Raw genomic sequence first — 21,971 nt, forward strand, 5'->3', positions numbered from 1 at the left:
GGAGACGCAGGAAACAAAAGAATATGTAGAGAATGTGATTTTAAACCCATTAAACATTTCTGATGTCAGAGGCAGAAATTATTCAGATTGTGCAGTAATGACATTTCTGAGTTGTTGAATGAACTGAATGATGATTTACAGCCAACAACAAGGAGGAGCCACAAAATACCAGCATGGATGTGCTCAATGTGTCGCCCTCCGAGGTCCCGAATGTGTCGCTGTCCGTGGTCCTGAATGTGTCTCCGTCCGTGATCCCGAATGTGTCGCCGTCCGTGGTCCTGAATGTGTCTCCGTCCGTGATCCCGAATGTGTCGCCGTCTGTGGTCCTGAATGTGTCTCCGTCCGTGATCCCGAATGTGTCGCCGTCCGTGATCCCGAATGTGTCGCCGTCCGTGGTCCCGAATGTGTCGCTGTCCGTGGTCCTGTGTGTCTCCGTCCGTGATCCCGAATGTGTCGCCGTCTGTGGTCCTGAATGTGTCTCCGTCCGTGATCCCGAATGTGTCGCCGTCCGTGATCCCGAATGTGTCGCCGTCCGTGGTCCCGAATGTGTCGCTGTCCGTGGTCCTGAATGTGTCTCCGTCCGTGATCCCGAATGTGTCGCCGTCTGTGGTCCTGAATGTGTCTCCGTCCGTGATCCCGAATGTGTCGCCGTCTGTGATCCCGAATGTGTCGCCGTCCGTGGTCCCGAATGTGTCGCTGTCCGTGGTCCTGAATGTGTCTCCGTCCGTGATCCCGAATGTGTCGCCGTCCGTGGTCCCGAATGTGTCGCCGTCCGTGGTCCTGAATGTGTCTCCGTCCGTGATCCCGAATGTGTCGCCGTCCCAGGTCCTGAATGTGTCGCCGTCCGTGGTCCTGAATGCGTCCGTGGTTCTGAATGTGTCGCCGTCCGTGGTCCTGAATGCATCACCGTCCGTGGTCCTGAATGTGTCGCCGTCCCAGGTCCCGAATGTGTCGCCGTCCCAGGTCCCGAATGTGTCGCCGTCCGTGGTCCTGAATGCATCACCGTCCGTGGTCCTGAATGTGTCGCCGTCCGTGGTCGAAATGAAACCAAATCAGCTGCTCATCACAGACAGATCTGGACCTGCTGCTCAGTGTTTGTTGTCCTCCTCTTTTATTTGGCCACGTTTTATTATTAAGCCAATTTTTATCTTATGTTTCACCTCATATCATTCCATCTTCTCTTAATTTCATCTTTTTGTTTTTCACACTTCATTGACTTCCTCGCTGATAATCTCCCATACAGCGTTTTTTTCTTGTTATATTTATATTTATATTTATTAATTTAAATGGGATTAGATTTCCTTTTGATTTTGTGGCTGTTCTGTTTTTCCATGGCTGGAATAACACCATAACACCTCATTTAAATACAGCGAATTGCACCTGATATCAGTGACACAATTACCTGCAAAACGGGTGCAAAATAAATGTGCAAACTTTTGGACTAAACGCGCAATTTAGTACCCTTTATTATAGTTCTTAGTAAATCAGACCCTTAATTAATTTTCTCAAGTGTCTTTGCGTATTTTAACAAACCGATTTCCATTCAGGAGAATAAACTGTGAGTAAGAATCCCAGCGGACTGGTTCAGGAGGTGTAAAGTGGCTCTTACCCCACCATGGCGGCGGTGGGTCGGGTGTTGTGCTGTGGTTGGGTGGAGGCACTGGTCGACAGCGTGACATCACTTCCTCCTTTCTCCCAATCGAAAGGCTCGTTCTCAGTGATGATTCGTTCCTTCATGCTGTTTTCAAACACCGACATCAGCAGCTGGATAAAAATAAAACAGGAGACACTCGTGAATGTGAAGGTCCAGGTTCAGAACCGAAGAGGAGACTCTTCCTCCTGATTCTGACGGCGTGTACCTGGTAATCTGGTTTGGTGTAGTAGTCCAGGGCCAGGACGTGGTCCAGGAAGATGTTGAACTCTGAAGGCATGTGTTTGAGCAGCATCCGATGGTCGTATCGCTCTTTAATCTGACCGACTTGTTCCTGGAGAAGAAGAAAAGAAAAAACAGATCAAATAAAAACCAAAAATCCCTCCGAGCTGCTGGATATTAATGAGGATTCACGTTCAGTTTACACATCTGAAATATCAGAGAGGAGATGATCCTCAGGCAAACATGACAGTAGAATCCAAAATAACAATAATAATCCAACGGATATAAAATGTGGTGCATGTTAAAATGTATCTTCAAATTCAACGGGATCATGTTGTCAAATAATTGTGACAGTAGTGAAACCGGCAGTATTTGATTTTAAGCACGAACATTCAGCAGTCACTTGGAGTTGAGTTTTTGTCCACTGGATGAATCAAAATCCAACATTTGTCTCCTTTTTTTGCTCCGTTTTGGTCTCCACAAACTCCTGAGAGAAATATCTGGTTCTTTAGCTGCTATCTGTTCCACTTTCTGCACCAGCTGGTCTCCATCTGTTTGCAGCTAATGTTAACCTGGAGGACGTGACAACAGATTCAACTGATCTGGAGCCTGTGATTCAGACGCTCGTGTGTTAACGTGCCTTCAGAGCAGAACTAACACGGAGGCGGGAGGTCGTCGTCAGCTGGATCTGCACTCGTGTGTGTTGTGCAGTGAAGATGGAATCAGCATGGTGCATTTTGTGGTACGAGCTGGTGCTGTGATGTTATTGTTAGTCTCCACTGTCATGGAGGAGTCATTTTAATTCCATATGACTGTTCCCCGGGTTTGTGGAGTTGGTGACGCTTTCGTTTCATCTCCCTTCTCAGTATTTCTCTGCTCTTTCAACTCAACAGGACTTCAAGTCTAAATCACAGAGACTCCAATCCAGACGTTGAGAATATGTTTGTGAAGCTCTCACACCATCGGATCGTTCAGAGCAGCCTCGAGTCCCCCCCTCCTCCCCCCTCCCCCCGTCGCTGTCGGGTGAATCGGACCCAGCGTCGGCCCAGTTCTCCTACCGTGTTAGGCCACTTTAATACGGTTCAGTGTGTGTGTGAATGGCACCGGTCTGTTTCCTGGTGTTTGAGCATAATACAGGTATACGGGTATAATATAAGGCAAAAATCACAACTGTGAAAAATTTGTTTTTGGATGGAAATCTTTGATCTGTGTCGATGTGAGTTTATAATAATATATAATATTACAAATATTCAAACGACATTTAAAGAGAAAGAAGGTTTGGTTTAGTGGATTTAATATTTAAACAGCATGTTAATGCGTAGGAGAAGATTTATATTGATTTTGATATTGATATTGTTTTTTGTGTTTGTAACAAAATAAAACCAAACTAAACAAATTGCTGCACTCTGTTGTTGTTGTTGTTGGTCGTCGTAGTAACCATGATGTCAGTACAGGAGATCAGTGTTACGGTTCTGTTTATGTTCTGGTGAAACCCTCTCACCTTATCTTTGATCTTCCGCCACGGCAGCTGTCCAACAGCAAACTCCACCAGCATGTAAAATAATGACCACAGGTCGTCATGGCGACCCATTTCCTGGAAAAGCACAAAAAACCCAAATGGTTAGGATATAGTTAACTTATTAGTTATCTCTCTCAATATTAAGATTGAGAAATATACAGCATATGTTGGTGTTACACACAATTATACAAGTAGCTCCGTCCCCAGAGATCTGATTGGTCAACTGAACATCTGGAACAAATCATCATGACATCACATCCTGTTCATCACTAGAAATATCCCTCCACCTCCTCAATGGAATATAACATTAAAACAGAATTTAATGTAATATAATGTAGTTTCTACTTGTTCTAGTTCTATTAAATGACCCATTTGGTGAAGTCGGGTCTCTTTTGGTCCTTTTTGGTCGCTCCGAGCACCCGTACCGTAACACCACGGATAGTCACGCACTTACAATCCTAGAGGAGGCTAGCTGGACCGGTTTGGTTTGAACACATGACACGGAGCTAAAATGTTAAAAACACATGAGAACATGGACAACTATTTTCTCAGATTGTGATCCATCAGACCTCAGGACAGTTGTCCACTTCACCTCAGTCCATCTTCAATGATCTCGGTCCAGAGAAGGCGGCGGTGTTTCTGGATCATGTTTCTATCTGGTTTCTTCTTTGGAGAGTTTTAACATCATTTGTGGACGCAGCGATGAACTGTGTTCACAGACGATGGTTTTCACAAGTGTTCCTGAGCCCATGCAGTGATTTCCACTCCAGAATAGTGTGTTTTTAATGCAGTGCTGCCTGAAGGCCCGAAGATCACCACCATCCAATATTGGTTTCCAGCCTTGTCCCTTGTGTTCAGAGATTTCTCCAGATTCTCTGAATCTTTTAATGATATTATGAACCGTAGACGATGAAATCCACTAATTCTTTGTAGTTTTACGTTGAGGAACATTATTCTTAGATTGTTGAACTATTTTCCAACACAGTCTTTCAGAGTGGTGAACCTCTCCCCATCTTCACTGCTGAGAGACTCTGTCTCTCTGAAATCATCTTTTATACCCAATCATGGTACTGATCTGTTGCCATGGTAACCTCATTAGTTGTGAGATGTTCCACCAGGTTTTTTTTTTTAATTTTTTTTATCATTAAACAACTTTTCCATCTTTTGTTGACCCTGTCCCAACTTTTTTGAGACGTGTTGCTGCCATTAAATTCCAAATGAGCAGATATTTCTCATAAAACAATAAAATTTGCCGTTCAACATTTGACATGGTCTATTTTCAATTACAATGTAAATATGTGTTTATGTGATTTGTAAATCAAAGTATTCTGTTTCTATTTACACAGCGTCCCAACATTTTTAGAAACGGGATTGTAATAATTTCAATTATCAAAAACAACAAATAGCACCAACCTTGTTTTTGTGAGCGTTGACTGACGCGTAGCGAACCGTCCCTCTGAAACCTGCCACCGTTCTCGGCTGAACACAGGATGAAGCAAAGTTAGTCAGCAGTTCAGTCAACAAGCTCCCTGAATAAAACTCATCACTCCATCTTATCAGTCTAAAGAGTACACATTCAAATCCAGAAGCAGCGTACGAACTGAAAACCCTCTCGTCTCCTGTTGAGGCCGTGAATGTTAAAACGTTTTTTTTGGAGTGAAAGTCGTCTGTTTTCTCGCGGCTGTGACTGACTCACTTCTGCTGTTATGAATGTTTATTTAATCAGAACTGATAATGAATTGATTCGTAGAAAGAACATATGTCATATGTTCTGGTGTTTTATTGTGAAAATTCCCCTGATTCGTGCCGTTCCTGTTTGACTTGCCGCCTGCCTGATCTGCTCGGTGCAGCTTGACCTCCGTTCTGCTTCCATCAGATGGAGGAGGGTATTTTTAGCTCGGCGGAGTGGAGAGACGCGTCTGGAATCGTAAGCGTTGTCTCGAACGGCAGCGATGAGCTCTGGTGGCTGGAACGAGGTGCATGTTGTTCATACTGTGACTCAAACCTCGTGTGTTATTCTGTTCTGTTCATGTCGCTGTTGGTAGATTTGGTATTTTAGTTACTTGCTGCAGAGACGTGGTGCTGTTCTGACATTCAGAGACCAGACGGTTTTCAGTGTGTACAACCTGTCAGCATGGAATAAAAAAACAAAGCGTGATGCTAAAAGTCAGTTATTGTGACATCATTGTTCTGTGACCATGACATAGAGGAGCGACTACATTTAGGGCCTAAAATTGGTGTTTTCATGAACTCCAGACTGAATGGAAACATAACTTATGCTGCAGTAACAGAACAAATTCCACTGAATATTCAAGATAAATCTCTGTATTCATGTTTCTGATGTAAACACAGTAAATTATTATAACCAAAAATAACCAAATGATGAGACAAACAGAAACATCAGCAGAGGGTCACACTGCATCTCGGCGGCCTCCTTATATTTAATATTTTTACTGTTATTTTATTTATCTCCTGTATCTATAAATGCTGCTGTAGCGAAAGAATTTCCCCTTGGGGATTAATAAACTATCTATCTATCTATCTATCTATCTATCTATCTATCTATCTATCTATCTATCTATCTATCTATCTATCTATCTATCTATCTATCTATCTATCTATCTATCTATCTATCTATCTATCTATCTATCTATCTATCTATCTATCTATCTATCTATCTATCTATCATCCATCTATCCATCCATCTATCATCCATCCATCCATCTATCCATCCATCCATCCATCCATCCATCCATCCATCCATCCATCTATCATCCATCCATCCATCCATCCATCCATCCATCCATCCATCCATCCATCCATCCATCCATCTATCTATCTATCTATCTAATCTATCCATCCATCCATCCATCCATCCATCCATCCATCCATCCATCCATCCATCCATCCATCCATCCATCCATCCATCCATCCATCCATCCATCCATCCATCCATCCATCTATCCATCTATTATCGATCTATCTATCTATCTATCTATCTATCTATCTATCTATCTATCTATCTATCTATCTATCTATCTATCTATCTATCTATCTATCTATCTATCTATCTATCTATCTATCTATCTATCTGTCTATCTGTCTGTCTGTCTGTCTGTCTGTCTGTCTGTCTGTCTATCTATCTATCTATCTATCTATCTATCTATCTATCTATCTATCTATCTATCTATGTATCTATCTATCTATCTCCATCCACATCAGAGAGAAACGGGCCATACGCAAACACAAGGAGCTCCATTATCATGTTTCCATGGTGATATCGTTCATATTTGTGTTTTAAGATGTACTGTGTGTACATTTACTGCAGTTATTCATTTCTATATTTCCATAAATCCTTAATTATTTATTTAGCTCTATATCTTTGTGTCTCTTTGTGAATTGGGTGACTGGTAGTTAAATCAAACCAAAGTGAGATTAACCAGCTCAGCAAACCAGACAAAAGCAAACAACTCCTGTTAAATCTACATGACACGAGCTAACCGTGCTAATCATTTATCAACTACATACAACGGCCTTAAACGAGACTGGTACCTCCCACCTTCTTAACAAACAGGCACAGAATTAAAGAAATAAAGAAATGTGGAAATAGAGAAATAAATAAGAAATAGCCCAAATAAAAATGTCTGAAAATGTAAGAATAAATTCACGAGATTGATGGAACCAAACTTTCTTTCTTATGCATCTGTGCCAAAGTTTGACTTTGGTGGTTGCCTTGGCGATGCAGCTGTGAGCCCTCGGTCCCTATAGAAACCACTCACATCCCTGGGTAACCATGAAGATGATGGAGAAACGGGAGGCATGCACGTCAAAATCATAAGTCCAAAGGAACTGTAAGAAAAACAAAAACAGTACTGAAACGTAAAAAGATAAATAAATAAAACACAGACAACAGATGAAAAAACCACAGAAACATCACGGAACATAAATCATTGATAAAAGGTGATCAATACAGACTGAACCTCATGCAAACTGTCACTCACTGATATCAAAGTGAAAGTGGTGCTTTAATGTGACACTAAAGATTTTCACAAAATTAAGCGAACAAAACAGATAATATTTTTTAAAAACCTGCAGAATATTTTTTTAATTAATCAGTGAATTGTTTCATCTTAAAAACGACAAAATCTAACAAGAAAACTAATTTTATCGACTAATTGTGTTTTTGAAAAACCAAGAGTCCATAAGCCAGAGATGTTTATCTGACTGTCATAAAACAAAGACAAGCAGGAAATCCTCATATTTGAGAAGCTAAAAGCAGCAGTTTTGTTTTTAATTTTTGCCCTAAAACATATGATTATAAACCCCACTAACAGACACCTTATCAACTTCTAAAATTAGGCTTCAAACTTTCCTCCTTGGTGAAGCTCAGTTCAGATGACCTCCGAGGTCTCAGCTGCCTCCTGATCCACTGAGCTCTCCTCCACTCTCCTCTCTTTCCTTTCTCTCCGTTTCTTTTCTGCAGGTTTCTCCGGTTGTTTCCAGTCTATTGGTTATAATCGAAAACTATGATCTGTTTATATCTTTTATTGTTCAGTGGCGAAATAGAATTTGATGTATTAATTCACATCTCATAATTTTGGGTGAGTTTATAAATAAATCTGCCAATTAAAAGCAATTAAATGCATTAATTTACAAATCAAAATTTAACACGAAATAGAATTTAGTTCAAAATAGTGTTTAAGTAATCAATGTATGGTATTTAATATAATTTTTTAATATTTAATAAGATTTTATAACTGATGTAAAAATGTCAAAAATGACATTATCAAGCTATAATGATGGTATCTTATATATATTTTTTAAAACATTGGTACTCAAATATACGAGATACAAAGTGACCGATAAGGATTTACATCATAAATTTGTTAAATTTATATTTTTCTAGTATTAAATGTATTTTTCTGGTGGCCAAAATTATTTTCAATATGGGTGAAATCGGACATATTTTGTCTCACATTGTGTGAAATTCAGGGATATTAACGGTAGTTCCTTTAAAGAAAAAATCTTGAGCCCTGTTGGCTGAAAGCTCTGGTAAAAACGAGGAAGTGTATCTTGAGTTTTGGATTATTTTGTCAGTCTTATTTCCAGCGTCACGTGTAAACTTCCAGGGTTGTTTCTCGGCTGTCCGTCCAGTTGGTGTCACAGACTGAAAGCTTCTTACCGGCCGGACCTCTCCGGTGGTGTTGGTGTACTGTCGTGCCAGACCGAAGTCCAGCATGTAGCACTTCCTGTAGGTGGAGGGAAGCCGGCCCATTGCAAAGTTCGACTGCAGGAACAACACAGAAGCACAAAAGGTCAAAGCACAAAAGCCACTTTATAGTTTTACATCTAAGAGGGAAAGATTTTTCATCCATTCAATTTATCTAACAAGTTAAGTTAAAAATGCCAAACATTTCATGGTTCCAGCTTATTTATTCCAAATAATTGTGAAATTGTCTTTTAAATACTAGTTTTTTATTATATTGACGGTTTGGACAGTTGATGCAAAAATCGAGAAATTAAATCTTAGTTTGAATCTAGTTTTGTTCTGTGTGTTCTGATAATAAACATTTAGTTGTCCTGCTCCGTTTTCTACTTTTCCTCCACCACATACTCAGTTTTAAAGACTTGCTGTGAGATAAGTCAGAGAGATCCTATCAGGAGAATTTAGCAGACAGTGAAGATACTTTGAGAGTCAATGAATTAAGATTCTGTCCGTCACCATCTTTGTTAGTTCGGAGTGGTTTGGAGCAGGAAGTGACCATATTTGGACGAGCTGGGGGAGGAGCCAGCGGTGGATCTGACCGATCTGATCGGAAACCTGACGATACTACGTCCCGCCCACCGATAGCTGTAACCTGACTGCACCACAGGCCTGTCAATCAAACAGACACGCCCCCAAAAACAGGTCTTCTTGAATCTTCTTTTCTAATGAATGAGGGATTATTTTCAGATGGACCTCCAGAAAACTAAGAAGAAGGAGTGACTTTAGCTAACAACACCGAGATAACTGATGGACACATTTTATTCACTTTGGATTTGATGAGAGAAGTTGAATGGGAGTCTATGGAGCCGGAGGCTTTTTGGAGCCGACCTCTAGTGGCACTCGCTGGTATTGCAGTTCATGGTACTTCTGCACCGGTCTCATTTTTCAGTGACAGCCAATCAGCGTCTGCCATGTGGGCACATTTTAGATGATGTGATCAACCAATGAAATGCATCATGACTCGCTGAGTTGCACATGGAGGATGCGGAGTGCTTTATGTGATGTGCTGTTAGCCCGCCTTACTCTCTGACCAGTTCAAAAGAAATGTCAGTGAAAAAACGTTCAAGGCTTCAGAAACAGGAGGAGCTTCTTACTTTTGAGGAACCAACAATACTGCTGGTTGGAAAACAGCAGCTGTGGAAAGTTTTGTACAGTGATTCACTGCAAAGTATCAGCACGGACTCAAAGAGGAAGTCCAGCGTAAACATGGGCCTTCATTAGCCTGGAGCGTCCAGAAATGGAGCACTTCAACTGCAGTGTCATCCTAAATGTTCCTCACTGTCGGAGTAGCATGCCCCGCAGTAACTGTTTCTATGTATGATGCCAAACTAGCGTCAACCTGTGAGGCATTTAGAGGACATCTGTAAATTGTAGTTTCAGAAAATAACCTGGGTTATACTCAGCCTGTAATTAAAAGTGTTCGTAGCTTCAGGTCTGTAAAATGGTTCTGATCCAGAAGTGTCTTCAGCTGCAATACCAGCGAGTGCCACTAGAGGTCGGCTCCAAAAAGCCTCCGGCTCCATAGACTCCCATTCAACTTCTCTCATCAAATCCAAAGTGAATAAAATGTGTCCATCAGTTATCTCGGTGTTGTTAGCTGAAGTCACTCCTTCTTCTTAGTTTTCTGGAGGTCCATCTGAAAATAATCCCTCATTCATTAGAAAAGAAGATTCAAGAAGACCTGGTTTTGGGGGCGTGTCGGTGGGCGGGACGTAGTATCCTGAGGTTTCCAATCGGATCAGTCAGATCCACCGCTGGCTCCTCCCCCAGCTTGTCCAAATATGGTCACTTCCTGCTCCAAACCGCTCCGAACTAACAAGATGGTGACGGACAGAATCTGAACTGGAGGATTCATAATGTTCATAAACCAACGATGACATCACTGATGGTTGATGATTGGTTGTATTCTTCCCTACTAAAGGCACATCGGTCACACACAGTATCACCCAGAACCACAAGGACAAGTCAACCAGTTGGAAAGACGGAGATCTCTCAGCATCGTCTCAGTTCTTAACACAAGAGATTATCAAGGACATTAATATTTGCTGAAATGTCACTGTAATAAATTCTGCTCTTATCTGTTGTGAATCTAAAGGGAACATCACTGTTTTCCTTATTAATAAACCACCAAAACTATAGAAAAAAAGTTATTTAAATTTTTGACAGCCAGGTTGGTGAAAACATACAAGCGGCCAGTAAAAGCTCTGATGTGGTGAACCGGTTTAGAGAAAACGTTCTGTTGGGCAGCGCTACTGAAGGTGAGGCGGAGCCGACAGTCGGCAGGTTTTTATTCCTCGCGCTCACTTTCCCGATCCTCCACACTAATCAGCTTTTGCCCTCCAGCTTTTGTTCCAACTCTGCTCATTAATATGCAAATGTATTCAGCACTGCGCTCCAAAACCCTCCTGATGTCCTCTTCTGTTCTCAACACTATCGGCTCGTTTTGCTGTCGGAAACACAGGAAATGTATCAACTCCTGAGTAATTTGAAAGTTTGTAAAAAAAAGAAGAAAAAAAAAAGCCAATATTGATATTTGAAATTTGTAATAATTTCATAATCACTATACAAATTTTAAATAATAATGTCTGAGATTTTTGTCACAGAAACACTATTAAGTGTTCGTGTAAACACCATTCTCCTCATGATTTCATAAATTATTAGTCTGTTTTTACAGACAAAATAAATAACCACAGTCACTCTTAGTGTGTGGTTGTCTGGAGCTGAGCGCTTCACAATCCTTCAATCCATTCTCATAATCTGTTTTATACATATTTTATATTATGTTCTATATTGTCTTCTCTGCCATGTCACTTATCTTATATCACTTCTTTTTTTTTAAAGTGTTGTCCTTTTTATTTATCTGTTTTTTGTGAAGCACCTTGTATTGCAATTTTGCACAAAAGGTGCAATATAAATAAAGTTTACTTGACTTGCACGTGTGGTGTTATTACAGCACCCGTTGGTTTGTGAACGTTATGAATCCTCCAGTTCAGATTCTGTCCGTCACCATCTTGTTAGTTTGGAGCGGTTTGGAGCAGGAAGTGACCATATTTGTACGAGCTGGGGGAGGAGCCAGAGGTGGATCTAACCGATCTGATTGGAAACCTGACGATACTACGTCCCGCCCACCGATAGCTGTAACCTGACTGCACCACAGGCCTGTCAATCAAACAGACACGCCCCCAAAAACAGGTCTTCTTGAATCTTCTTTTCTAATGAATGAGGGATTATTTTCAGATGGACCTCCAGAAAACTAATAAGAAGGAGTGACTTTAGCTAACAACACCGAGATAACTGATGGACACATTTTATTCACTTTGGATTTGATGAGAGAAGTTGAATGGGAGTCTATGGAGCCGGAGGCTTTTTGGAGCCGACCTCTAGTGGCACTCGCTGGTATTGCAGCTGAAGACACTTCTGGATCAGAACCATTTTACAGACCTGAAGCTACGAACTCTTTTAGAAACAGTCTGTGGTTGAACCAAGATATTTAGTCTGAGAACAAACTAGGTCTTATGGGAAATGGTGTTCTTCTGCATTTGTTGAATTATCTGGGCACAAGAAGAAAACTCCATCCACATACATAAAAAAGATCAAAGATTTTGTAATATCAGCCAACTACTCATCAGTCCATGTGTCAGTTATATTTTTCATTAATACGTGTGCCTAGCGTCGTTTTCCACTCAGAAACACAAAGCACAGAGAAAACCAACAATGTTGCAGGAGTTTGACATTAAAAATGGAGGAGAAAGGAGTCGCTGTCATCGTACCGGTTTGATGTCGCGGTGCAGAAAGCCCACTGAGTGGATGGCTTCGATGGACTCCAGGATCTGCTTCCCGAGTCGTAGGGTGGTGCTCATGGTGAAGGTTCCTCGGGGCTGACTCCTTCGCAGGTCGGCCAGGTTACGACCCTGAGACGACACGGAGACGGCCGCTCAGCAACAACATGGAGAAGAACTACAAACTCATCCAGGGCGCCTTCATCACTGCAGTGGCACTTTGACGTGAGGATTTTAATTAACAGTTTTTCTGAATCGCTAAAACACTGAAGCCCATCATCTGAACCGAATGCTCAGCAGCACGAAGCCATTTAGTAAATCACAAACTCTCAAACTATTTCCACCTAGTTAGACACAATTTACGGGTCTCATTGACTCTTTTGCAAAACTCTGAATACATTCTCACTTACTAAAACACATTTTTCACTGTGATGCACTTGTGGTGCATAATAGTGACCACAGGAAGCAAAAGTTGAACACAAGTAAAGCACAAGTAACACAGTTGAAACACAACGAATTAAAACTGATCGCACAAAAACTTGATTGAAAAAACAATACAGAGTGCAGGTTGTTCATATCAACAATGGAGGAGAGAGGAGGGGTAAGTAGCGGTAGTACTGTATTTACAGATGTTTCAGTACTGCTGTATTTACAGATGTTTCAGTACTGCTGTATTTACAGATGTTTCAGTCCTGCTGTATTTACAGATGTTTCAGTACTACTGTATTTACAGATGTTTCAGTCCTGCTGTATTTACAGATGTTTTAGTACTACTGTATTTACAGATGTTTCAGTACTACTGTATTTGCAGATGTCTCAGTACGTCTGTATTTACAGATGTCTCAGTACTGCTGTATTTACAGATGTTTCAGTACTACTGTATCCAATATGAAGGAGACTGGTGGAAAATCTATCTCTGTTTGTACGGTGCTGCATGAATATGCTGAATCGGAGTTTTTTACATTTTTAATATATTTATCAGACATGTTTTCTGGCCCTGAACATTGTGCTTTCTATTTTTTGATGCAGTGTGTAATGAGTCCTCTGTAGTGTCTTCATTCTGTCAGGCTCGCAGTTTGATCTGACAACATAGTTTGGTTTTGAGCGCAGATGAAACTGTTTGGAGGCGAAAGTTCGTATTTACCAGAAGTGTCCGAGGTTTTGTGAATGCAGTTTGAAAAAACGGAGTTTTGCGCTCACAGTTTTGAGAAAAGGATGGAAGGTTCCCAGAAAAGTGTCGTAGCGATTGTATGACTCGGAGATCCTGTTGATCATGTTGCATGTTGGAAATCTAGTCATCAAAGTTCTTCATCTAAAACTGGGACGTGACGATGTTTCAGCATGCATGATAACCACAACATGTAAAAGATGAAATATTGATGTTGTGTTCATGAAACACATTGTGCATCAGTGTGGATCTTTACAGTTCAACAGCGGTGTCACTTCTTTGTGCCACAAACATCAGCTGGTGACATTCTGTTGGTTCCAACTACTTCAGATGAACAGAACATATGAGTTAACGGGGTTTTTTTCTGTCATTTTAAGGCGTATAAATATGACTTCTTAATGAAGGTCCAATCTGCCATCTGTCTCCACACCTCTACGTTGATGTCATAGAGTCTGTCTCACCTGAAGCTGCATGACCACGTAGTTGAATTTGTCGTTTCTCCCGCAGCCAATGAATTTACAGACGTGGTTTTTACCTGGAAAAGAAAAAGAGAAAAAGATGAAGGTTCTTTCAGAACCAGCTCTGAATGTATGAACCACTAAACTCAGTCAATCAGAAGTACTGTTACTTTGTCAGCATACTACTCAAGGATGCATTTATTTGGATGAAATCATTTCAGAAATCTCTTTTCTTAAATAGATGAATGTCCTTTATTATTAATAATAATAATAATAATAAATAATAATAATAATAAATAATAATAATAATAAATAATCAAAAGGACAAAAAGCACAACAGTACAGACAGGATGTGTGTGTGTGTGTGTGTGTGTGTGTGTGTGTGTGTGTGTGTGTGTGTGTGTGTGTGTGTGGTTCAGTTCTTCCCGGTGGAAGCTGGTTTGGAGGAGCGTGTTGAAGTGAAATCTTTGCAGACCATTTAACCTCCTGCTCTGTTTTTTGTTTTGTTTTTCTGTTTCTGTGTTAATATGACTTCCTGAGATGAATCTGTAACACATAGTGGAACAAACAAATAAACAACAATGCACAACACTACACACTGACACACTGACCGTCACGGCGCCCCCTTCTTACCACACACACTTCCCTTTTTTTTGTGTCGGCCTTCTCAAATGTGAAAACAATTCTCCCTTTACTTGTTTAACTTTATGGTACATTTGATTTATTAGTTTGAAAAAATCATATATCTAATGATTTCACCTTAAACTCACGAACGTTATGATGTTCTTTTTGGTTTCTTTTGCAGTTTTCTGATGTTATTTGGTTTTTATTGTTCTACTAAACTGTTAACAGACCTTTAGTGGAAAAGAAGCAGTCAGACAACCACGAGTCTGAAAAAGGTGAAGCTCAATACGATGTTGATTTATTTCTTGTTCTACCAGCATGTCGGGGAAGACATGACACAACCTCATCTATAATTATATCACATGAACAATCAGAATCATCAGAATGAATCCTCATACTTCACATGTCTACAAAATGTGAATATAATTATTCATAATTAATCTACATATGCCAGTTCAGCATCCATAACAAAGCATTATATAATTGCTTGAGTTTAGATATTTCACTCAGAGTGAGACATCATACAGCTGCAAGATCAAATCTTTGAGTCTGAAAAGTGTGTTGAGGAATGTTAGAGCGCGAGCAGTCGATGCGTCAGCTGATGTCGGTCATCAGCTGGAAGCTCTGCTGTGATCATCACGTGCTGCCCCGACACACACGTATGACACACGCTTCAGTTCAGCTGTGACATAATGCTGTTACGCAATCTTTATCATCGTTTATCTTTAGCATCAAATTCAACACGTGGAAGAGTTGGATTCGTGTTTCTGACCGTGAACTCTACCGTGAGGTCTAAAAACATGAACAGGATCAGATCAGTTGGTCTGGTTGTTGCATTAAAAAGTCACTGAGCAGAGAAAAAGATCAAGAAACTGTGGCTCTACTAGTTCGACCACAAAGCAGCAACAATTCAAACGTAAACCAGAAGTCCTGTGCTGCGTCAGCACACCAATAAAAGTTGTTACTTTAGGGTTAAATAACACACTAAGTGACACAAAACATCACATTTGCTGCTTTCTGCAGAGATGTTCTTTGTGTGAATATTCTTCAGACACAGAAAACGTGTGTATAAGAACACATGTATGTACAATGATATATTTTTTCCTCCTCCACTGATTATAGAGCCACGATGATGTCATCAGTTCACAACAAGAGCAAACCTATCGGTTCTGAACGGGTTCATTTTTGTTGGAAATACATAAAACACTCCTAAATTACATTCGGGAACCAGAACCAAACCGGTTCTACATTTGGTTGGGACTTTTATTTTGAACTGGTCACTTCCTGTTCAGTCGGATTTAACTGGAACAAACAGGCATTAATGCATGACTACTCTCACAGTTTGGAGTTACAGATATTTTTCTGTTCTTTCCGCCTGGTGTGAATGTCTGGGGCTTAAGGGAAGCAGTGTTTTGTAAGGGCAGCAAAAAAAACAACACATAAATATTGAATAAAGCATGATATTAGATGATTTTTCAATAAAAGAAGTTGCAGTTTTCCTTCTTCTGAAACAGAAGCCAGCATTTCTGTTCTGGCCTCTCGAAGGTAACATTAACACTTTAGCATGTTAACGTGTTGTAAATGTCTGCGTTAGTGTTGGTATGTAAAAGATATTAAGGTCATAACAACCATTCCTCTCAGTGTGAACATGATGTGGATGTATTCCATTCAAACAAGCTACACTGTCAGTCATTAGTGATGTCATCAACCATCAGTGATGTCATCGTTGGTTTGTGAACGTTATGAAGCCTCCAGTTGATGAAGCTACGAACACTTTTATAACCAGTCTGTGGTTTCAACAAACTACTTTAGCTTCTCAAGATGAAACAAAAGGGCTAAATTGGATGTTAAGGGGTTAAATGATGCATAAGTTAGTGATGTTGTGGTAAAGATGCAGAATGTAGATTTAAATGGGTTTAAATGTGTGACAGTGTGTTGAAAGTGTGACAGCGCTCACCCTGCAGCTTCTTCAGTACCGCCACCTCCATCTTCAGCACCTGTTTGGGCTGCTGGGCCGACTCCACCTTCAGCGCCACGTTTTCCCGCGTTAGCAGGTCCAAGGCCTCGTAAATCTCCCCGAACCCGCCTCCGCCAATCTTCTTCAGCTGGAACAAGAACAGGATTTTAGTTATCTTCTTGAATTTATCTGAGAGTAACAAGACTGTCACCACACATCTCTCATTCACTCTTCAAGTTCTTACCCCTTTTTGCTTTGTCTTTTACTCTCCTAAATTAATCACCTTTCCATCAACCTATAGTGTAACAGAAACCTTAATTTGTCCTCCATCATTCTTTCAGTGTGTCTTTCTTTAACTCATTTTCTGCTCCTTATTCTTATGCGTTCCATATTTTTTTCTCTCCTTTCAGTTTTCTACTTTTTTTTCCTTCATCTCATCTCATCTTTCTTTTTATCTTTAGTTTATGTCGTGTCCGACCTCTGCAGTTCAGCGGAGACAGTAAATTGATCAGTGAAGTGCAAACCGCCTGCAGGCTCAACGCTGCGATCTGATTGGCTGAGACAGGAGCTGCATTATGTAACTTTCTACGTCAGAAACCGAGGGAAGTGCCAACGACCGCAGCAGTGAGGTTTCAGATGGATCGGCTTCATAACTAACAGTCACAGTGTTTTAATTCATACGCAGCCGCAGACTTCAGGTCATTTTAATAAACATCATTGTTACTGATGGTGATGGAGGTGAGAACCGAGTGTTAAAAACTCCCCGTTGGTTTGTTCAAACATGCTGAGAAGTCAGAAATTTGAGTCAGCTCATCCTCTTTATATTGTCTATGAAGGACTTTTCTTTGTTTTCTGAATTACATTTTCCACAATAACCCTAAACATCATGTGAATTTCATATTTTAAGCAGCCAATTACATTGGATTGTTCTCAAATTTACTACAATTTTAGAGATTTGACATGGTGAGACCTCTATGGATGCCCGACCAAACAAGAAGTCTGAAGAGATACTGAAGTTAGCATGTTAACCAGCTGGCTGTCTCGTAATATTACTTTACACCACAAGACGGTACAGTGAGTCACTGTAGTTTTCAATCTGCCATCCTTTATGGATCCAATCGTCATGAATAGAAGTTAGAATACTTTTTCCTCTGATATTAGAAAGGATGGCAGATTGAAAGCTACAGTGACTCACTGTACCGTCTTGTGGTGTGAAGTAATATTACGAGACAGCCAGCTGGAGGTTTTAGCAGAGCAAGAGTAAACATCCACTGCTGGAGACACCTCCTGGCAGTTAAAAGGAATAGCTTTTAATGCTAACAGTAGCTTTGTAGCGATGGCTCATTAAGGCCGCTAACAGTATAACGTCAGTGGTGTTCTGACCGTCGGCCATACTGGGACAAATCCTGGTGAGCTGCTGTGTATCCGGAGCCGTGAAGCGTGAAAAACTCCATTCAATGTATTCAGACACTGTTTCGGGGCCTCTCGGCGTGTCTGACATTCAAAGTGTACATTAGACTGCGGCTGCGGCTGCCTGGTCCAACTGAACCCTCCAGGGATGAATTTCTGTACACAGCACACCTGTGTGTAACGTTACTGACAGTGGTAATAAGATTAGTTTACTGTTTGTTGATAATTGATATTTCAGATCAGTTATCGTAGATGAGGAACTTAATCAGCTATCTGCTAATAAACCGAGTTAAATTTATGAAGCAAACAAACCAGGTGAACAGACCCGGTTTGGACAATTCAAAATGGATTCTTAGCAGCTAATAACAACACAAATTCTCGAGAAAAACATTTTAAATATATGTGTTTTTTAGGCAGGTGGATTTTTGCTACTTTGCTGAATTGATTACAACTTCTTTTTTTTTTATCCACGAGGTTCATACAGTCTAACTTAACAATCATAAGTTGAAGGAAATATGTAAATTCTACCAAACTGCAGGAACTCTTGAAGCCAAAGTTTCACTGAGATCTGATTCCGTGACCTTTACTGATGTTCTTACCATCACTCCTCACATCTTAACAGAACCAACACTAAAGATCACAGACTCTGTGACTCATTATCGCCCCCTAATGTACAAAGTGGCATTAAAAAAAAAACACTGTAATTAATCATATTGTAAAAAACACTTTTTCTACTACTTCTCTCTCATTAAATATTCAAGAATCTATAAATGTGCAAATATTTTTCACTTCCAAAGTCAAACTGATGAACACTATGTCCCATATTTCAATGTAGGTGACTGGAGATTTCAAATATTCACATCATATTTGTTTAAGTTCAATTTTAGATATAAAACTGGCCTCGAAACTACTTGTTAAAAATCAGGCTGACAGGTTCACCCCTCAAAATCAGACTGTCAGTGAGCCCAGAGAAACTTTCAGCAGATGAACGTGAAAACAGCCTTCTAGTTTTAAACTCTGCAGCATACATTCCTCTGCACATAATATATATACAGTGCATCCGGAAAGTATTCACAGCACTTCACTTTTTCCACATTTTGTTATGTTACAGATTTATTCCAAAATGGATTAAATTCATTATGTCCTCAAAATTCTACACACAATACCCCATAATGACAAAGTTTGTTTAAAATTTTTGCAAATGTATTAAAAATAAAGAATGAAAATATAACACGTACATAAGTATTCACAGCCTTTGCTCAATACTTTGTTGAAGCACCTTTGGCAGAAATTACAACCTCAAATCCTTTTGAGTATGATGCTATAAGCTTGGCTCCTATTCTTGGGCAGTTTCTCCCATTCTTCTTTGCAGGACCTCTGAAGCTCCATCAGGTTGGATGGGGAGCGTCGGTGCACAGCCATCTTCAGATCTCTCCAGAGATGTTCAATCAGGTTCAAGTCTGGGCTCTGCCTGGGCCTCTCAAGGACATTCACAGAGTTGTCCCGAAGACATTCCTTTGTTATCTTGGCTGTGTGCTTCGGGTCGTTGTCCTGTTGGAAGATGAACCTTCGCCCAGTCTGAGGTCCAGAGCGCTCTGGAGAAGGTTTTCATCAAGGATGTCTCTGTACATCGCTGCATTCATCTTTCCCTCCATCCTGACTAGTCTCCCAGTTCCTGCTGCTGAAAAACATCCCCACAGCATGATGCTGCCGCCACCATGCTTCACCGTAGAGATGGTGTTGGCCAGGTGATGAGCGGTGCCTGGTTTCCTCCAAACATGACGCTTGGCATTCAGGCCAAAGAGTTCAATCTTTGTTTCATCAGACCAGAGAATTTAGTTTCTCCTGGTCTGACAGTCCTTCAGGTGCCTTTTGGTAAACTCCAGGTGGGCTGTAATGAGCCTTTTACTGAGGAGTGTCTTCCGTCCGTCCACTCTACCATACAGGCCTGCTTGGTGGAGTGCTGCAGGGATGGTTGTCCTTCTGGAAGGTTCTCCTCTCTTCACAGAGCAACGTTGGAGCTCTGTCAGAGTGACCATCTGGTTCTTGGTCACCTCCCTGACTAAGGCCCTTACCCCCCGATCGCTCAGTTTGGCCGGGCAGCCAACTCTAGGAAGAGTCCTGGTGGTTCAAACTTCTTCCATTTACAGGTGATGGAGGCCACTGTGCTCATTGGGACCTTCAATGCTGCAGAAATGTTTCTGTACTCTTCCCCAGATCTTTGCCTCGATACAATCCTGTCTCGGAGGTCTACAGATGATTCTTTGGACTTCATGTCTTGGTTTGTGCTCTGACATGCACTGTCAACTGTGGGACCTTATATAGACAGTGTGTGTCTTTCCAAATCATGTCCAATCAACTGAATTTACCAGGTGGACTCCAATCAAGTTGTAGAAACATCTCATGATGATCAGTGGAAACAGGATGCACCTGAGCTCAATTTTGAGTGTAATGGAAAAGGCTGTGAATACTTATGTACATGTGATTCGTTTTTGATTTTTAATAGATTTGCAAAAATTTCTAAAAAATGAATTTCACTTTGTCATTATGGGGTATTGTGTGTAGAATTTTGAGGGAAAAAATTAATGTAATCCATTTTGGAATAAGGCTGTAATATAACAAAATGTGGAAAAAGTGAAGCGCTGTGAATACTTTCCGGATGCACACAGATATATATACATATATAAATATATATATATACACGTTACTCTGCACGGTGACACTCAAACGTTCATGGACTGCATAAACTGCACAAAGCGTGAGGGAACCTCCTGACTCACCACTTTCCATCGGTCTTTGACCATGCAGTTTGGCGGCAGGATGTCAGCCTGCTCGGACGTCCCATTCATGTTGGCGTTGTCCTGGAGGCCGGGGACTAGGCACTGCATCTGCCAGCCAGACAGAACACGAGCAGCTCCCAGCTTAAAAGAGCCATTTATCTGTGAGGAGGGTGGAGGAGAGCAGGACGGGAAGTAAGAAAGAAAGGAAGGGAAAAACCAAGACAGAAAAGTCAGCAGGTTGAATACATCGTGTTGGTGCTGGGAGGCTCCCAGTCGAAGCAGCCCTGTGCTGGGACAGTCGCAGCAGTCCAGCATAACAACAGGCACTAGAGATGGCTGGCTGCCATTAGAAGCCATTCGTCAGCTGGATCAGGCTACAGGCCAGTAGGGAGGTTGCGATTGGGGTTGAGGTGGGTAGGGCGGGTGGCGAGGGGGAGAAGAGGGGGGTAGTGATGGTATTTGCAGTAACTGAAGCAAATATCATGTCTGCAGAGGAAGTAGCTGGACGCTCGGAGCTCATCCTGGCTGCAGCTGCAGGTTTGAAGCTGTGACGGCCCGACAACCATCAACCGGAGCGAATCATCGAAGATCAGAAAAAGGCTGTTTCTTGATCAACCATCTGCACTAATAACCACAACCATGAACAAGTCCAACAGAACCCCACCGGGTCTGATGGGATTCAAACTGACCTGCGCTTACAGTGCATCCTCTTGTGTTTTCTTTTTAACATTGTGAGGAATAAAACTATTTTTCTTATATGCTGATTGCTGGTTGCTTACGTTGAAACCACTCCCATGTCAAGCCCATGAGCTCAGCTTAGCACAAAGACTGGAAACAGCTACCCTGGCTCTGTCCAAAGGTAAAAATATCCGCCTACATTAACATGTTTCAATGTGTGTTTAACTCATATAAATACCAAAGTAATTTTCTTTTTACAAGAGGTGTGTGCCTTACTGTCAGGACCAGTCGACAAGTCACAAAAATGGTTCCGATGCAGAAGTGTCTTCAGCTGCAATACCAGCGAGTGCCACTAGAGGTCGGCTCCAAAAAGCCTCCGGCTCCATAGACTCCCATTCAACTTCTCTCATCAAATCCAAAGTGAATAAAATGTGTCCATCAGTTATCTCGGTGTTGTTA

General features: G+C 41.1%; 1 protein-coding gene across 2 annotated transcripts in view; it reads right to left on the reverse strand.

Annotated features, from left to right (window-relative positions):
* ttbk1a (tau tubulin kinase 1a) overlaps positions 1–21,971 on the reverse strand; it is a 63,180-nt gene that overhangs the window by 25,321 nt on the left and 15,888 nt on the right. For both annotated transcript variants that reach the window (XM_069721640.1, XM_069721639.1), the window contains exons 2-10: positions 20,835–20,993; positions 16,645–16,792; positions 14,067–14,140; positions 12,429–12,569; positions 8,575–8,679; positions 4,806–4,871; positions 3,375–3,467; positions 1,860–1,985; positions 1,610–1,764 (exon numbers count right to left, since the gene is read on the reverse strand). In XM_069721640.1, coding sequence (XP_069577741.1) covers positions 1,610–1,764; positions 1,860–1,985; positions 3,375–3,467; positions 4,806–4,871; positions 8,575–8,679; positions 12,429–12,569; positions 14,067–14,140; positions 16,645–16,792; positions 20,835–20,942 — 1,016 coding nt within the window. In that variant the 5' untranslated portion in view covers positions 20,943–20,993. The remainder of the gene's footprint in view (positions 1–1,609; positions 1,765–1,859; positions 1,986–3,374; positions 3,468–4,805; positions 4,872–8,574; positions 8,680–12,428; positions 12,570–14,066; positions 14,141–16,644; positions 16,793–20,834; positions 20,994–21,971) is intronic.

Source organism: Brachyistius frenatus, unplaced genomic scaffold (genome assembly GCF_029030835.1).
Source record: "Brachyistius frenatus isolate BFR_SWC_R1_liver_20210118 unplaced genomic scaffold, ASM2903083v1 Contig_269, whole genome shotgun sequence".
NCBI lineage: Eukaryota > Metazoa > Chordata > Actinopteri > Embiotocidae > Brachyistius > Brachyistius frenatus.